We start from the raw sequence: 13,177 nt of genomic DNA on the forward strand, positions 1-13,177 counted from the left end.
AAGAGCAAAATTTGACTTACCCACAAATTATTACTGAAGCAAAAATGTTTGCGTATGTTACTACATATGTCTACCATTATGAATGCTCAGATCAAGTCCACAGAGCAATGTTACAGATTTAAATTTCTGGTTTCTAAATTTCAGTCATTTGAGATTTTTGAGCATCTCTAATAGGATTGGAATGCGATGTTCACATTAGACACGTTTAATTCACTGTGATGTTTTTAATGCATTGTTCTGACATTCTTTCACAGAAATTACAATACCTTCAGAATGATAAAATACAAGTAAATAAAATCAGGATGAATCTGGAGAAACAACACACTCAGAATCAGAAATCAAGCAACTATGGATAAAGTTGCACTATGGTGCGGCCATCACTTTCATCCTCAGCAAGCCACCTTAAGGGAAAAACATAAAAAACCTGTCATAGACACAGCACATATAAAACTTAACAAACAAATCATGAAAGCCTGCTTCTGCACCTTTGGATTTCTAGGAGAGATTTTACATTGGTTTGTATAGAAGCAGCAACCAATCTGAAGAAAACAGCATTTGGATTTTTTTAGTATCCATATATGCAGAATTTAAAAGTGTAATTAACTTTATAAATATATTTATGAAATATACACTCATATTATTTGTTGTTCCTATAGGTGACAAGTAGATTGTTTCACTGAGTGGCATAAAATTGGGATAATTTAGAGTAAGGAAACCTGTTCTGTGATAGCAGATTATTGTTCATGTATTCCATTCCAGACACTGTATCTCCTTGTTGGTTCACAAAATACTGAGTTGCACGGTGGGCCCAATCCCTGCTCTGTAAGAGCCTATGGAGGTTTTACCATTGACTATATGGGAAAAAGGTGTGAGTCCAAAGCTCAGGTAGATTGGTGTTAACTGGAATCACAGAGGCAATTATATTAATTTCCAAAGTTAAAAAGTTTCTAACACTTTTGAAAGGCTTATGACAGACTATTTGATGTGATGTCTACTAAGGAGCTAGTATGGGAGGGATTCTCAGCCAGTGTAACGTTAATGCAGCTCACATCTGAAGTTGCACCATTGAACAGCTGGGAGATATGGCTGAAGCTAAACAGTTCAAGGCTGAAGCACAATTAATTTTGGCAGATAAAATTGCTCATGGAAGTCCCAGAGCCAAGGAAAGGTGTGATGTGTAAGCTAGACAACAGGCATTTAAATGAGTTAGTAAAGGATGCTCACCTCCTTTCAGGTTTCTCAGTGATGAATATCTTTTAGAGACAGCATTTGTATCAGAGGAGTCTTTTCTTTGTGAGAGAATGAACCCGTTCCCCATTTATGCAGTAGGCTATGAGATGAGAGGCTCCATGTCTGAGCTGGAACAGGGACATGGACTTACAGTTTACTGTATCTGAGAAGTGTCCCATAGCCTCTGGGTCACTGAGTACTCTGGGGTGGACCTCCTAATCTGTCCTACTGAAATTCTTTTATTTTGAGTAAGTAGGTGTGCATTAAGGTAAGGACAGGACCCTAACCTGCTAAGGGCCCCATTAAATGTTCTAGTCAGCAGTCTGTAGAATCAATCAGTGTCAGTCACTCCCCAACATCAACAATGTGATTCAAGTTCTTGCTCCAAATGGGTCTCTTACATACCTCTGTGTTTTTACCATAAGACTTTAAACAAAACCGAAAATAAAATCTCTGGAAAAAAAATTGCAAGCTATCTTTTTCAAGAATCTTCCTCTGACTGGTGTGTTCTGAGAACTCTTATGAGAAAAAAGGTGGAGTGACATCAACTAAAAATTTCATCACGGATTGTGTTGCACACCTGAGTGATACTGAGTGATATTGTGGTCTAAGGACTTTTGCTCGTGCCCACTAACCTAAATGTAAGTATCTAGAAGATTAGATAGCACCTGAGCATGAGTTTGGAAGAAGTTTAATGAAGGGAAATTTAATGTTGATGGAAGAAGTTTAGTGTTGTTGAGGTTAGTAACAGCCTCACATTCTCATAACTTAAACTGTAGAGTCCAACTGACTACCCAAGAACAAAAAAAATGTTGCTTTTTTTGGGTAAAGGGTTGGGATTTGGCTTCCATGAATTTTCAAGTTAACAGAAACATTTAGAGGAAGGATAAAATTAGATATTCTTGGCTACCATTTCTGTTTTCAGACCACCAGATAACATCCCTCTTTCTAGAAATAGCGAACTATTAAGTTTTCACACTTGTCTGTTCTTCAGATGCATTACAGATGTATTTTACACTTAGAAAGACATGAATGTGTTTGCTTCTGTTGTTCATTCTGAAATTCTTTAAGCTGTAAACTTCATACTGCAGTGAACAGTCACTCCAAATATACCATTCAACTTCTGAAAGTATACTGCTTCAGTTCGACACAGACTGAAGCAATACACTTTCATGTATTGCACTTCTTTTCATACATTAGAAGTCCTTTACCCCAGCACCCCTTCATCCAAATAAACATCTAAATTTAGATCATTATCCTCTTACATTACATTATAAAAAGGTTTCTTTTATTGTTACCTTATTTTCTGAATATATCTTAGACCTATACAAACAGACACTGAAACAGAAGGATTTTAATGTTGCTTTTGCTCAATAATATAAATACACGACTTCTTCTCCAGTTTTGTATCTATACTGCCCTATACTACTATCTTTCCACTATCTCCCATGCCTGTTTGCATCCCCATGATATGCTTGTCAGAGCTACATATGCACTAATACTCGTGTAATGGTTCACCAGACAGCTTCTACCTCTTGAAAATGGTATGCTAATATCTTCTCTTGGCAAAGGCACTAAATTGTGTCTCTCCATCCTACAGTCATCCAGTTTTAATAACTTGGAAAAGTGTAATATCTTCCTCTAAATATTCTTCTGAGATATTATTTTGAAATTGTCCAGAGGCTTCAAAAGTTACTGAGGATGGACTGATAGGAACACAGCATGGTTTAAAAAGTCTTACTGCTTTAAGAAATCTGAAGAGTAACAACTGAGAGACTAAAAAAGCTACTACTAATTCTTGTTGAAAAGAAAACAGCACCTACAGAGCAATGATGAACCAATTATAAAACCATAGAATAGTTTGCGTTGGAAGATCATATAGTTCCAGCCCCTCTGCCATGGGCTTTCCACTAGATCAGGTTGCTCAAAGCCCCGTCCAACCTGGCCTTGAACATTTCCAGGGAGGAGGCATCAACATCTTCTCTGGGCAACCTGTTCCAGTGCCTCAGCACCCTCACAGTAAAGAATTTCTGATCTACTGACCTGTTACAGTTGAAGCAATACACTGAATTACTGGATGTATCCGTGATTTCTACCTTTTCCAGAAACCAGCCACTTGCTGTAGAAGGGAAAAAAGAGCAAATTTAATATAACCGAAACACAAATAAAGCATAAGAAAGGTTTCCAATTTCATTTCCAAACCCTGTGTGGTTTAGTATTTCTAAATGTATTCAATATCAATAATAAAACTGAAATGTAGATGAGTCAAACTACTACCAACTTCTCTCAGTTTTACAGAGAAGGTCTTTGATGTTTTTGACAGAAAATATAAAGGAAGATTTTTATTACAATTTAACTCATTTTTCCATATTGAATAGAACAGGAAGAAAGACAAATGAAATAGAGTGCATGATAATATTGAATACTTTCTTGAAATCCCATTTTGCCCTTTTCAGTACTCTGAAATGCACTCAAAGTGCACCCCTGGTGGGCTTTGATCTTCTGTGTCTGCCAAAACAATAAGAACAGATGGACTTCATCAGTAGATGTAATTTTTAAAATGATAACCCAAGCCCTTAAACAATAGGAAAACAGAAATTCTACTACTCCTTTCTAATTAATACATTTATAGTTATATAAACCCAATGGTGAATATCCGTATTTCTCCAGCAGTCACGATTCAGAATAGTATCTCCATTTAGGCCAATACTCACATCCGTTTTAGCTTTAAGAATGTATGTAATATTCTGCTATAATCTCTTATTTTGCTGTATGAAGAATACCTTCATTCTTGTGCTATAGAATTACATTTCATAGAATATTAAAATATGAAGATTTAAAAAATAAAACTTTATTATAGATATACAGTGTTTGTGCTAACATCTTTAGTCATGTTTGCCAACACAAATACTTAATTACAACATTTAAAAACTAATTAGGATCATACTGCTAGTATCTGAAAACCTTTTGGTACTCTTTGCATGTCCTAGTGATAAAATACTGTATCCTAACAAATTATTTTGGTTTTCAAATATTTGGACAAAGTACTAAATAGAATAAAACCAATAAAAATATTTTTATTTGCAAGTAGGCTAGAATTTAATGTATTTTTATATTAATTTTCAAATTGTACCAATTTAGAGAAAACATAAAGGCATAGTGATGTTCCTCACTTTTCTTGGATATTTTAAAAAAACTATCTAAATTAACTGGGCCATAATAAAAACTACATTTTTCATCTTCAATTCACAAGAGTCATTTATTGATATTGTGAAGTATTTTTGGAACTTCTTTAATGAAATCTTGTGGATGGTTTAATATATCATAGACTCTACTTGGAATATATGACCTTTCATGAAATCTCTGTAATTCAGAGTCAAGATTATCAGCAATAAAAATTTGCAGTCTCTCAAATTTACACGGCACTTTACAAACGAATATAAAGGCATGTTTGCTTTCTTGAAAAGCTTAAAATCTAATGCTTTATCCTTTATTGACAAAACTCCAACAGACCTCACTGAAATCTCCAGGTATGGAGAAATCTAGAGACAGCTAGGAAAGATTAGCAAACAGATGAAACATTTCAAAGAGGTGTTTGAGGATGCTTGTGAGGATAACAGCTGATGTGACAAAAGACACTTGGAGATAATTTCAGAGAAAAATTTAGAGGAAGGTAGTCATGGATGTAAAATGAATCAACACACACCAGCTGTGCAAGGAAGGGAGTATTAGTAGCTATGTGACGTTGATCAGGACACAGGGAGGAAAGATAATCATGTTGTTGCTGGTTTGGGACCCAGGAAATAAAAGTTCAACCTACATTTCCCCTGCAGACTTCTGTGCAAATCTCAGAGTGCTAAAATTCTGATGGTGTGGAGTTCCCTTCCCAGATCAGTTCTAAGTTGAATTGTGGGCCTGTACAGTGGCTAACACGAATATGATGAAAGTCAGCAGGAGGATTTTGTTTATTATAGGTATTTCAAAAGGTTTGGTGTTTTTTCTTTTAGGGTTTTCGATACCATAACATGCACAACATGACTGGGTAGTAAGAAAAAAACCTGTTTAGGTTTTCCCTGAATAAGAACTGTTACTTGTGGAATTTTGCTTGGTTCATCCTAGATATAATTAAACCCTTGCCACCTTATGGTGGCTCATGCACTTAGATAAATTGGGTTTTATTAAACCTAAGCCTATTTCTTTCATAGAGGTTAAGCAAAATTCACCTGACTAGAATATCTCAATACAATCAGACCTTTCTGACTCAAGCTGTATATTGCCTGCAAATTCCATTTATATATGTATATCTCTAGGGGTTTTTAGCACCACTAAATGTAAGCTCAAAATATTATATGCCCTAGTCTCCCATCTCACTTTTTTGTAAAATTCAGATTTTAGAGTTTACATGTAATACCCTGTACACGGAAACAGTTTCCATTGTCACGTATGGGAGTGTACTGTAGCCACATCCCAACTTAACATCAGGGCAAGACCTGGTACATACTAGTGCTGTCCTCACAGTTTAACTTTCACAAGAGCCAGATGTGTGTCAGAGGGAGATACAGCATGCTTTGATTAGTGCACCAAACTTGCCCAGACATTTCTTAGATAATGTTCAAAGCACGGAAAGTTTAGCCTGGAGTTTGAAAATTCAATCCTATGTTTTTTAAGACATCTAATAGGAGTTTTGGCTGAGCAATGTTTGAAGGATAAAGCCTTCTGAAGTTTATGCTAACTAGATCTTTGTTAGAAAAAAAAAAAAAAATCAAGGGAAATGTGATAGAGACAGAGGGGGTGTAAGCAGGAGCAGTCAAACTGACCTCATTTGTGTACAGATTTGTATTAGCTAGCTGTAGCAGTAGCATGACTTCAGAAACCTTTCCAAATGTCAGGCAGATCTTTAAGCAGAAGATTTTTACAAGGCTATTGAATGCATGCAGTATACTCACCAAATCCTTTCCCATCGTGACCAATTTCAATTGAGTGCAGGCTCCCTAATTTTTTGGTCTTAATCTTGAATGTATCAACCTTTAATATTAAAATACAGTTATTAAAAAAATATACTAATGTCTGGAATCTTACACATTTGTTTAGGTCAGTTCTGAGGCTAATTCAAATGTAATAATGCCATTTCAAAATAGGTGGCTGACACCTGATGGGGTTTGTTTTCCTTGCTGAAGATCTGTGGTATAGATCCTCTCCTACTAGGTCTCAGTTTAAACCTGAAATATTCACTTTTCAACTTATAGTAGGACAGTCCCTACCTCTTTCCTGACTTTCATCTACCAGAAAAATGTTTCTGCTCTGTTATGAATGATACAGACTTCTAAAATGTTTTCAGTATATGATACATAAATATATATTCCGGAACATAAAAGATAAAGGCTTTTACTGCATGTACCATTATCTTTTTCAAGTATTACATTATCTTTTTCAAGTATTATATATTTTAATTTAAAATATTATCTTGTTTTATAATACAGATTTTTTAAAAATTAGATCCTTTTTTCAAAAGACAGACATCACTGGCTACCAATTGACTTAGCTGGATTGCTAACAGGATTTCTATGCATCTATTCTTCCTTTTCAAAGAGCAGTGATACCTCCTATGTAGTACTAGGCAAAAGGGAGCACTATTCAATACACTTTCTTACTTGCTCCTTGTGCCTATAGGTAACTAGATTTAATAGCCTCCTCAGTGTGGAAGACAATACATGGGTAAAGATCTTTTAGAAGGTATTCACAGACATCCTGGCTGAAGAAACTCGGACCAACTGCAAGTAACAAGATGTTTACTACTGCTGGAGATAATGAGGTAGATCTCATAAGGAAGATATTTTAACTGGAGTTTTAATTATTCAGTCATTACCTTTCAAGAAATCCACAGGAGAAAGATATGGAAAATATATTTATTTCTTGCTATATAAGGGTAACCATCATTACACTCCATTGCACAGGTGGTGAGCAAATGGAGCAATTCCTTTGCCAGACTAATATGTTTATTAAAATAGAAGAACATTCTGCTAAGGTACTAAGACATCATGCAGAGAATCGGCATTCTTATGCAAATATCTGTATCTGAACTAGGGGTCTTTGCATAGCCTGAAGCATGATAGATATCAGATCAGGTTGATGTGCATGGTTCCGTTTTATCTGGTTATAGGCTTATACATGCAGTGAGGCTCACAGCATCGGTTTCCATGGCAAAGTAAAATGATGGGATGTAAGAGACTGATGTATTCTCAAGCACAATATTCAAAGTTTGTGCAACTGCAAGGGATACTGCACATATATGCACATGTACAGGCAGTGCATGTTGTGCATTTCAGATCAAGGAAATGCATAACTGGGCAGATGAGTGGATGCAATAGGAAGATATATTTAGGACTAAGAGACAGAAGAGCAACAGAGTCAGCTAGATACAATAGAAGTTAAATGTCCCTTGGTTACTCTGGTGAAAAGGCGAAACACAGACACAGCTGAGACTATATCTCATCTAGTGATGTGGAAAACAGGATAAATGCCTTAAACTCTATACAGATCTTTCATAGATTGAAAGTGTGCTTTCCCAGTCCAGAAATGGACACATCCTATAAAATCTATGTACTTACTTTTCCTCTTTCAAAGGGGTCTTGATGATCCAGTGACTGAGAGAGTTGAAATACCTCAGATTTTTCCTCATTCCCAAATAAAATAATGTGCACATTGGCATCAGTCCCTGCTCCTCTTTTGTCACCCGTGTACACTTTAATAGTATACTCTGTCAGATTTCTTGCTTGACTACCTTCTTTATGTAAGCTGTTATCTATGTCATTCTTTTGTTTGTCTCCACTAATAACAAAAGATACTGGGATTTCTCTCTGTATTTCTGGCTTATTTGCATCCACAGAAAAAACTCTGAAAAACAAAACCGTGTATGTTTTTGTGGTAAGTAAATCGTATGTTAAATCAAAAAAATCGTATGCATTTATGTGGGATAGTTAAAGGTGGACTTATTTTAAAAATATCCATTGACTGAACCACTCTGTGACAGTAATTTTAATTCAATGCCGGCTCAGTGTTTTCAACTATTATACTTAAAATTACTAAAAAATTACTAGCTTTACATAATATACTTACTCGTTTACTTCAAATACATAGATAGGATGCTCCTTTAGAGCTTCTTTCAAATGCAATTTTTTAATGTCCAGTTTGCAGTCTACAAAGAAAGAAATAAAGTATAGTGAAAATGTCATATTACATGTCAAGGGATTAGGTAGAGTCTGTTGTTGAGATAATGGTGTCATTCCTACTGTATTAAAACTTCATTTATTAATTCATTTATGAATGCCAATGACTGACTTAAAAATCCTGGAATCATCATAACGTTCCTTATTTTATTCTTATCTGAAACCTCAACTTAGAAATTTAGAAGCAAGCATTTCCTTTGTGTTAGTGAAGCAAGGGAGTGTTGTCCTCACGGTCCTTGGAGAGGCATGAAGAAAAGATTCAGCATGACTCAGGCAGACTCATTCGAGAAGGAAGAGCAGAAATACATATCTGGTGCTTCCTCCTCAGTGACTGTTTGACAAGAGGGTTGGAGCTCCATCCCACACACACAAAGAAGATCTTGATAGATAGCAGGTATGAAGGAAGTTCAGCAACTTACTGTATACCTCTGCTGTTTGAGAAAGATTGCTCTCTGACTTGGACTTCCTTTTGAATTTTCTGCTGGAGACTTCAGCTACATGTTGTCTATAACACTAGCCTGAACCTCTTGCCACTAGTTAGTCATGAGGACTGGTCATTTTCCCTTCTATTGTTTTTCCCTTCAGCCCTGTTCAGCAAGCTGCATCCCAATATCTTCTGCTACTGTCCAAGTCCCTTTAATTATATCAATAGGAGGCTAAATTAATGGCTCGGTCATCTGGGGAGGAATCCAGGACATCATGTTGCACTTATGACCTGCCCAGACAGCGCATGGAGAGTCAGGAGCTTCAGCAAGGCATTTCAAACCACCTCTTTTAAAAACTTGCTCAGATACTGGAAGAAGCATAAATGCATTAGAGCAACGCTCTGCCTGGGCTGACCAGCCCTGCAGGGTACGTCTGACTTTATACACTAGAGAGGTTTTGTGTTTAGAGATTTTTGGTTCCAAGTCTTGTTCCAAAGTAGTCTCAGTCCAAGCAAGTTTAGATACAATATGGACACACTCATCTAAAGCGCTTTATCATCTAAGTAACCCTGGAAGAAATCTATTATACATCTGCCCAAACCTCTCTTCATAACACACACAGAGCCAATGAGCCCCAAATTCCCTCCTTTGTGAATTGTGTTCTCAAATGCAACTGGAAGAATCTTGCCTGTCATGGTCTCTGTGATGCCCTTTGGCAACATGCAATTGCCATATTCAGTCATATCAGACAGATAGCTGTAGTTAACTTTCACAACTGAAGCTATGGGAAAAAATGTAGTGAGCTATACATCTTACTCCTCAACAGCAGCATTGCAGGGCTGTCCCTGTCCTTCCCTTACCCTCTATAGCAACTGCAGGTCCCCACTGTGCCCCCTCTGAAGCCCCAGCAGCTGAGGCAGACCATGCTGCGGTGCAGAATGTGTTGATCAGTATGTACACACTTACTGCCCAAACGTGATGTTTATACGCTTTTTTGTGGATTTGGTTGAAACTGGGTGGTGAGTCTAGAAGGTTACTATGACAAAAAAGTCAGATGAAGTGCAAACATAGAACCCTTGTTTTCCTAGAAAACTCTGAAAATGGTCCACTGTAATACATAGTAAGTAATTTGCAAAATTATATGGAAAATGTCATTAAAGGACTTTACAATTAAGTTTCTGAATATTCCTTAGTAGCATGATAGCCATCCTACAGATAAGGCAAAGAGATGTTAAAGTTATGATGATTTTAATGAAATTCAGTGACAAAAATGCTGATTGCCTAATAGGGACAAAATCCCTCTCTGAATGTCACAGGGAGAAAACATAACAGGTGGGAAAAACTGTGAAAATAACTGAATCACAGAAGGAAAATTAAACAATATCAGTTTCTTATGTGAGTTATAATTATTCTCCTAGATCACTTATTAATAGATCACATATTAATTGCAGAGTATAATTATTCATCTTAATTTTCTGTTTTTCTTTCTTGTATGGAAAGGAATACTTTACTTTCTTGACACAATAATGATATAGCCTTTAGATCCAAGGATTTTAATGTGTCAAAATGTAGAATTTTGCTTTATAAAATATTACCTTTTAGCAAAAATAGCAAAAGGAAATTAATCAGGATTTAACTGGCAGTGATTTCAGGAGGCTAGTTGTGTGATCCACATCGTTGATTTTAGAGATCAGCAAAAGTACTTTACCTGTTTTACTGCTGATCAAAAGAACAACTTTGTCCAGTTCTCCCAATTCAACAGCATCCACGATAACTAGAAATGACTAGAATAAAATTATTCAGTATTACAGTCTTAAACTATATCACTTGAGTGTATAGGAAGATTTGGAAAGAACATATAGAAAGTACAAGAATGGATTAAAGGATAAATTTTAAAGTACTTTAAGAGAGAGTACCTCATTGTCCTCTTCCTGCTGAACATTCTGCAATGACCAGAGAAGGGATCTGTCCCCTGTGTCACCGTGGGTACCATATATACATGCAGTCATTTGTACTAAATTTCTCTCACTCAAAATATTTCTAGAAAATACTGTTAGATGATATGTAAGCACTGCAATATCAAGCAGAAAGAGAACTTGTTAAGACTGTGCCACAACATTGTGCACCTATTTGGCAACATAGCAATGTGCAGTCAGATATAATAATTACAAATTCAAACACCTGAAAATTACAGTAAGATTCAAAAATTTTAATTTTTTCATTAATTTTTTCCTTAATTTTGTCCTGTAGCTATGAACACTGGTGATGCTGACAACTCTACATTAAATTAGAGAAAAGCATGCTTATGCTTTATGCTGTTTGTAACAGTAGCACATTATGAAAAAATTAATGCAGTCAGTTGCCCTTTTCTTTTTAATGGCAAATGCCTGATAGATAATACCCAAATAAGTCTCAGACTCATCAATCACTTTTGGGACCTTTACAAAGACGAATTTTAGCTGGGTAGATGAGTCCTTCAGACTTCATCATCTAAGTGGTGGAGAGAGAAGCTCCTCGTGTATGAGTCAGAGCACCTAAGTTGCTGCTTTGAACTTCACTATGACAGAGCATATCCACTGACTATAGAGGGAGCTCAGGAAGACAAGTCTATTTCAGCTGAAGTTGTCACCCATGAATTTGCGCTGTTTGTGATTTATGCAATGGTTATAGTTATTTAATGGAAGACGAGATGACAATATCTGAACACCTTTAAAAGTAAATGCATACACAGAGCATCTGTTTATATTTACTTACATTTTACTCATAGAACCAAATGATGTGATGGTCCTGAATATTTACCTCTTCTAATCATCTACCTATCATCTCCTTTTTATTACTGTAGATGACCTTGCAGAAGGCTTCTGTGGAATGTGGCTCAGAGCTTAGATCAGTGAGACACCTATCCCATACAGGACTGTGTGTATAAACAGACTATCCTATGGAAGTCAGGAAGGCATAGTCCAGGTTAAACAGATATCAAGCTGTTATTATCAGCTTCCAGATCTAATGATCATCTAAAATACTGAGATCAGGACAAGAATCAGTTCTGTTCTATGGGCCTTGCCCGTCTCCCCAACATCAGCAACGAGAGAGGAGACCCTTGTTGTATGCTTACTGCAGTTGAGTAGGTGAATGGAAAGAAATCCATAGTGCCAAAAAGGCATTAAGTTTTACCTATTAAGGTAAAACTTAGTAAAAACCTAAGTTTAAACAGCTAATTTTAACATAGAAATCAAAAATTAATGCTGCCTAAGAAAGAACAAATTATGGCGTGGTGAGACATAAGAGAAAAAATTTAATACAAGGACTGTGTGGAATATGGTGGGTAGTGTTACAACCAAGATGAAGAAATAGGAGACAAAACAATATACTTGGTCAGGGATGCAATGCAGTGAGTGGGTCACTACACAGAACAAAGATGCCTGTGCAGTGCTATTTTTGGCTATAACCCGGATTTTCTAAGTGTTCTCTTTTTATTTTACTTGACTTCTGTTTTGGCACAGTCTCCCAGATCTGAAACTTGAGAAGTGAGGCTGGACCAACTCAAAACAAGAGTGAAAGGATTTAATTTGGAAGACTTGTTTCTTAAATCACTGTGTCAGAGAGCAGCAAGAGTGGGCCTGCCCCACAGGTGTGGACAAGACGAGCTGAGCACGACCCCAGCAAAGGCAGGGCCCTCACTGACCAGGTAACAGTCCTGCAACATCTGCATGTGGCAGGCAGAGCTGTCAACAGTCCCAGATGCAGCAAGTAATGAAAAAGATCTGGGATCCATCCTGGTGGTCAAGGCAGGAGCAGCAGGAGAAAGGGCCAGAGACAGGACTGAAAATAAGGCTACAACATAGTTCCAAGGTCCATCCAGAAGACAGGGTCAGAGAGAGGACTAAAGACAGATGCACATCTGACCTATCATCTGATCTTAAACGGACATCCTAAGCCCATTATGGCTAGAGGTTCCCAGCCAAGGCAAGTAAGATCTATTGTCTTATCATGTCCCTGACACACTGTAGTCAACTAGATTAACTTGAATGAACTTTGGTTCAGGTTTTACAGTGGATGGAAGTCACAGAGTACATTGTACAAAGAAGGGCAATTGAAGGAGACTAATGTAGCCAAGGGAAGAGGGCTAAAGTCTTTGTTCAGGTACTGGGATTGGACCATCATAAGGTAAATGTGGGCAAGTGAGATTTTATCTCTGTAGTGTACTGAATAGATTGGAGAGAGGAAAGATGAAAGAAATCTCTGAAAAGAAGTTACATACAATAAGGATAACATATATGAATGTTATAACTCCAT

General features: G+C 36.7%; 1 protein-coding gene across 1 annotated transcript in view; it reads right to left on the reverse strand.

Moving 5' to 3' along the window:
- Nucleotides 1–334: 334 nt before the first annotated feature.
- The window catches only part of RP1 (RP1 axonemal microtubule associated), a 188,005-nt gene continuing 175,162 nt past the window's right edge, over nucleotides 335–13,177 (reverse strand). The window contains exons 52-58 of the mRNA XM_074898945.1: nucleotides 10,798–10,952; nucleotides 10,590–10,665; nucleotides 8,347–8,425; nucleotides 7,839–8,124; nucleotides 6,177–6,255; nucleotides 3,274–3,349; nucleotides 335–401 (exon numbers count right to left, since the gene is read on the reverse strand). Of these exons, the coding sequence (XP_074755046.1) occupies nucleotides 347–401; nucleotides 3,274–3,349; nucleotides 6,177–6,255; nucleotides 7,839–8,124; nucleotides 8,347–8,425; nucleotides 10,590–10,665; nucleotides 10,798–10,952 (806 nt within the window). The 3' untranslated portion in view covers nucleotides 335–346. The remainder of the gene's footprint in view (nucleotides 402–3,273; nucleotides 3,350–6,176; nucleotides 6,256–7,838; nucleotides 8,125–8,346; nucleotides 8,426–10,589; nucleotides 10,666–10,797; nucleotides 10,953–13,177) is intronic.

Source organism: Athene noctua, chromosome 2, assembly GCF_965140245.1.
Source record: "Athene noctua chromosome 2, bAthNoc1.hap1.1, whole genome shotgun sequence".
In the NCBI taxonomy this organism is placed as follows: Eukaryota; Metazoa; Chordata; class Aves; order Strigiformes; family Strigidae; genus Athene; species Athene noctua.